The sequence below is a fragment of the Micropterus dolomieu genome, linkage group LG04, assembly GCF_021292245.1.
Source record: "Micropterus dolomieu isolate WLL.071019.BEF.003 ecotype Adirondacks linkage group LG04, ASM2129224v1, whole genome shotgun sequence".
NCBI lineage: Eukaryota > Metazoa > Chordata > Actinopteri > Centrarchiformes > Centrarchidae > Micropterus > Micropterus dolomieu.
The window spans coordinates 7479220-7485243 of record NC_060153.1 but is presented as its reverse complement, the minus strand read 5'-3'; the positions used below and the strand labels follow the sequence as shown (position 1 = coordinate 7485243).

Below are 6024 nucleotides of genomic sequence, written 5' to 3'. Positions count from 1 at the left end.
CGTCAACGGAAATTACGTCAACGGAAACAGAAATAGGACGTATGAAACAACCGTTGATATGTAACCTGTAACACCTCCATGAAGCTGCTACGAGGTCAGCATGGATTCTCATTTCAAATTGAATAAATTGTATTAAGTGTTTGTTAGCTATGTTTTTGACAACTGTATTTACACCGACAGTTTTGGAAAATGCCACCAAGACCACCGTTAAAACAATTTAGTCATAGCACAGCTAACAGTTTTAACACTGACAGTTTCAGCGTGAGATACCGCAAAATGCATGGGTCCGAAGAGGATATAATTGCAGCTGTCCCCGTTTTTTGTCATCTAACTCATAACACAGTGTGTGAGTTTAAATGCCACTACTGACACATTGTTTTTCATCCCGTTTTTCCTCCTAGATGCCTCACATTTACCAGAAAATGCGACGGTTTGACTTCTCCCTCCTCCGCCACATCTCTTCCCTTCACTCCCCACCCGCTGTCCCCTCAGTCACCAGGACATGCTGCCTCCACCAAGGGGTCTCCACCGGTTCCCTCACCTGTTCCCGGAGCACCATCCCTGGTTACAGCTGCCAGCGCAGGAGGGGTGTGAGCACAGCCATCAGGCAGCACGTAGAGGACCTGAGTGGGCCTGAGCAGAGACTGTTGAATAAGCTGTACGAAGGGCTGATCGGAGGACAGCGGGCTTCTCTGGCCGAGTGCATCACTTTGGTGGAGACCCAGCATCCCAGAAAAAAAGAGCTGGCCCAGGTGCTGCTGCAGAGAGTGTTGGCCTACAGGAGGGAGCAGGAGAGTCGTAATGGAGGGAAGCCGGTGGCCTTCAGAGTAGGTGTGTGGTCTGAATATTGACCTTGTATTCATCTGGACAAGCCCTGTTTTATTATGTGCAAAGAAGTTACTGTGTAGGTGATGTAGGCATACCCTCTGTGCACTATACACCTCCTTGCCACTTTATTAGGTACAGTTTGATTTAATGCAATCCAATACAGCAAATGCCGCACATTATACATTTAGTAAGATTATAATATTACATTTTTGTTGACACTGTCAAAGAGGTGGTAATGCAACTATATGCATAAGATAAGATAGACTATTGATCTCATTCTGGGGACATTCACCTGTTACAGCAGCTCCAGATACAACACAACAGATAAGAAAATATAAAAAAGAAATAAATAAAAAGTATAAGAGTTACGTGTACACTATACACACCTTTATATACAGATGTGGAACATTGCACAAGTCGCAGCAGGAGGTAGCTGCACGGTGTAGAAATAATATAATTGCACAGGATACAATATATACAGCAGTATAGTGTAGGGTTTATATATGCTATAAAAACAGAGCTATGAATATACAGTACAGGTAATAATACAGTGTGTATAATGTGTAATTGCACAGTACATGTATAAAATAGTGCAAAAAAAGTTTTTGTTAAGTTGTACTGGACGGTCTTATATTGAATTGTGTTTTTATATACGCCCCCCATGAAAATCGTGTGGGCAAAACATAAGAAATGCCTTTATGTATAATGCAGTCCAGTTGAGCACCACTAACCTAAGTGATAATCATAAAGTTAAATTAAAACCTGTCTGACAGTGTTAATCAAAACTGAATAGTATTATCTGTGGAAAGGTAGAATTTACGGCTGAGCTATAAATAATAAAAATTTTTTAAAAACTACAGAAATGGGCCACAGCAATGCAGGACCCATGATATAGAGTTGGGAAGTGAGAGGAGATCTTGGTTGTGTATGAATTTCATGCTACTGTAAATTCCCATCTCAAAGTTTTCTTATAAAAATACAATATTCCTCAACACAGAAACACAGGAGTCATCTGGATGATTTAACAATACTATAGATTTATTATATGTCATAAGTTAAATTATTTTAACATTGTTTCTTAAAATCCAAAATGCTTTGCTCCATAGTTTCTGCAATTATTAAAAATTTACATAAAATCCAACTGCTCAATATGTTATGATGTTTCTACAAAGTGTGCACACGCAACAAAATTTTAGACATGGTGTTTGGACGTCCATTCTGAAATGCACCTTGGCAGTTGTAGTTTTTTATGTACACATGCTTGTACCTGTTTACCAAAGAAATGCGTATTTTCTTCTGACACTATTGCAAAATCAAAATGACATGCAGGCAGTGAGAGCAGTGCGCCACACGCTGATGCTCTCTACACTTATTCATACCAACGATCCGTGACAGGGATTTATTTTTTTATGAAAGCAGCTACATCAGTTTCAAACCTGTAGGGGTGAGATTTACACAACTTAGCTTGTATTTAAGTCTGTTTTAAAGTTATATAAGTCATAGAAATCAGTTATTGGTGCCATTTGTTGCTGATTGGTCACTTTCTTGATTTCTCAGGTCTGTCCGGTCCTCCAGGAGCAGGGAAGTCGTCCTTCATCGAGGTGGTGGGGAAGATGTTGACAGGACGTGGTCATAAAGTTTCAGTGCTGGCTGTTGACCCATCGTCCTGCACTACAGGAGGTAGCATCTGAGACACTGATCCTCATCATATGATACTGATGAAGATGCTTTACAAAAAAATAGATTTATGTGGGAAATTTTAATGTAATATGTAAAGACTTGTATTTTTTTCAGATTCAGTGATTACTATGTTCATTAGGCTACAACTATAATATTTGGAGAATCAACATCAGCACTGTTACACTAATGAATATCAATAAATTCACAACTGACTCCTCCCTTTTGTTGCAGGATCTCTGATGGGTGATAAAACTCGTATGACTGAACTTTCGAGGGACATGAATGCTTTTATCAGGCCATCTCCGGCCTCAGGAACACTCGGTGGAGTCACCAGAACAACTAATGAGGCCATTGTTCTCTGTGAAGGAGCAGGATATGACATTGTCCTTGTAGAGACCATAGGTAAGACACTGTGATTTCCAGGTGCATAAAATCCATAAGAGCTTTTTTTTTTCCCCGTACGCCTTTTTAAACATTTGTCGGATATTTGCTTCCTATAATTTTCTTCTCTTTTACTCATCCCACATCTTAAACCTGTCATTCCGGTTACTTGTTTATTTAAAAAACTGAAAAGTGTCAACTCAGTATTGTGGCACATTTTCTTGATGTTCATCAGTAGAGCTGCATATTGATGCAAAATGTTTCAATATCAGTGTCCGAATGACACAATACCTTTTCTTATGTTTAACAAAATAAGCCAAACATCACAAATTTATCAGTGGTCAGTGCTGTGATAACACTGCCTTCCAACAACTTTGCCAAATTAAATACAGTATAAAATTAACAAAAGTAGTGTTTTGAAGTCAAGAGTAGTATTCGTTGTAACTGTACAGACACCATTCGGTCAAGTGTTAAGGATTGATACCCGGCCCTGTTCATCAGACACCTTCTTTTCATCGCAGAGGCTAGATTTTATTCAGTGTGATGAATGTGGTGTTTGTGGAAGCTCATGATTATTCAAAAGAACTTCTCAACAAGTCCTGACCAAGGACCTTTTATTTGTCTCCTGTTCGTGCATCACCGTAAAATCAAATGAACTTGCAATGTAACTGCAAGATACAACATTCAAATTGGTGGCTCTTAATTGTGGATTCAGTTTAAGCTTTTTAGTTGGTCATTCACGATATGCTGGAAGAGTCAGCATCATATTTTGTCATTTTGTTGGTCAGTTGTGACCGTTAAATCTTTCTTTTTGTTTCCAGGAGTGGGCCAGTCAGAGTTTGCTGTGGCTGACATGGTTGACATGTTTGTGCTGCTGATTCCACCAGCAGGGGGCGACGAACTTCAGGTCAGTGAAGGCAGCAACAAGCCCATCAGTGTCATATGTTGTTCCAAATGTTATGAACTGAAAGAGACCTGAGACTACTCTGGCAGGTTGTAAAGTTGGTGACTCATTAGGACTAAAATTATGGTGATTATTGTGGGACATTAAGCAGCTCATGTTGCATTTGTTTGAATTATTGTAAATATATCTTAAATGAAACACTTTTCCATAGAAACATCAATATTAATCAAACTATGTTTTTCACATTGCAAGTACAGTATTCCCAACAGCACAGACAATTTAACTAACTCCAGGCGTTCCACAAAACTATTTGACATATAGACCTTCAACTGCATTGAAATATGAAATATTATATTACTCAAATAGAGCAAAATAACATCTTAATCGGAGAAAGCCCAAACAACATTGTCATATTGTTCATCTACTTCAGCCTTAATTCACCAGCAGTGTACAAAGACCTGAAGTGAAACTACATATCAACAGGTGAAAGGCACTTTTTAGAGTAACTGTTACAAATAAGCTCAACTGACATCAGCAAGGGATCGTTAGAAAGCAACAATATCAGATTAATAACAGACCGTACTGGTTTCTTCAAGTAAACTGGCAGCCAACAGAGCGCCATCCATCACATGACTCTGCCCACAGATCCCTCAGCCGATTAACCGTCTAGACATCAGATTTATTTAAGGTGTTTTTGAGAAGTTAACGACCCCCCTCTTTAATGCCAAAATCTCTGTCCAGGGTATCAAAAGGGGCATCATTGAGAGGGCCGACCTGGTGGTGGTGACGAAGTCGGATGGAGACCTGGTGGTGCCAGCCAGGAGGATCCAGACTGAATACACCAGCGCACTCAAGCTGCTCAGGAGACAGTCCAAGTTCTGGAACCCTAAGGTGTGTGTATGTGTGTAAGAGAGAGTGTGTGTTGTGAGGGAGAGAGCCAACAACAGAATCATTAGGGCATTTAAAAAAATAAAAAACGATAATTGACAAGTGTTCAGCATTTGACCTACTGGGCAGCCACAGCACAAGTATCACTGCTCTGTGGACCTAACAAGCCGTCCCACTGAGAGGTCACTGAACCAGGAGGAGGAGGAGGAGGAGGAGGAGGATGAGGATGATGATGATGATGATGTCATAGCATCGTGGTTTCAGTACTGCAGTGTCTCAGCCCTCCCTGCATGTCCCAGCTCACCCGCCTGCATTCCTGGCCTTGTCCCTTTGTTTTCCCAGCCCAATGCAGCATCTGCCCACTAGGCAAGCTGCCAGGAAACCCCCCACCCCTCCGCCGCCTCCCACCCTTCCTCACGCCCCCTTCTCCCCACTTCTGCTGCTCTGAATACTCTATTGCTGTGTCATGCATTTCCCTGATTAGAAGCTTGCACACTCACCATAAAAGCTGATAGGCTGCTTTTCATTGTCTCCTCTCTGTATTTATCCTTACCTTTGCTGTCTTCCTTTTTCGTGTCTGTCTGTTTGACCTACAGGATTATAATCTGTGATTTAGTTTCTCTCCGTCTATCACCTTCATCAGTCTATTGTCTACCTAGCTCAGCATGAATACATGAAACATTGAGGATATAAATGCTACTTTGAAGTTCTTGATGATGATGATGATGATAATAATAATAATAATATAATAACAAACTTTATTTATATAGCGCTCATCAAAACAAAGTACAAAGTGCTTCACAGAGACACATTACTCACAGTGAATGACTTGTTGTCCAACCAATTTTCCTAAATCCAAAGAACGTTCATGTGACATCGCTATACAACACAAAAAAGCCTCATATTAGTCTCTGTCAATGTCCTGGTCTTAAAGTGCCATCAATTTTATATGTAAAACTCTGTTTACTAGTTGTAGGGGATCCAGATTAGCCTGTGGAAACTGTCGAAAAATGTCTTCTCTGACACAAATCTGACTCAACTGAAATCTCATCTCATAGGCAATCCTTTTTTCCAAGTCTTCTTTTAAAACTTCGAAAGCAACTTTGTAACCCTGGTTTGGGAAAGTGCCGTATAAATAAACTTGTACTTACTTGCTCTACTTACTTTTAATCTCAGTATGAGTTTGGAAACTACAAATACACAGAGATCCTGCATGGAAGTGGAAAGGTCTTTAATAGGCGTTCTCAAGGCAGGTAGAATCTCCCCAAAAAATCCTAACTGTAGGATATTGTGTTTTTTGGAGCTTGAGCTGTCTCTTGTAAATCTCTGACAGTTTTCATAAA

General features: G+C 40.2%; 1 protein-coding gene across 1 annotated transcript in view; it reads left to right on the top strand.

Annotated features, from left to right (window-relative positions):
- The window catches only part of mmaa (metabolism of cobalamin associated A), a 9507-nt gene continuing 3483 nt past the window's right edge, over nucleotides 1-6024 (top strand). Inside the window, exons 1-6 of the mRNA XM_046048079.1 lie at nucleotides 1-94; nucleotides 402-831; nucleotides 2386-2508; nucleotides 2740-2910; nucleotides 3711-3796; nucleotides 4535-4684. Coding sequence (XP_045904035.1) covers nucleotides 402-831; nucleotides 2386-2508; nucleotides 2740-2910; nucleotides 3711-3796; nucleotides 4535-4684 — 960 coding nt within the window. The 5' untranslated portion in view covers nucleotides 1-94. The remainder of the gene's footprint in view (nucleotides 95-401; nucleotides 832-2385; nucleotides 2509-2739; nucleotides 2911-3710; nucleotides 3797-4534; nucleotides 4685-6024) is intronic.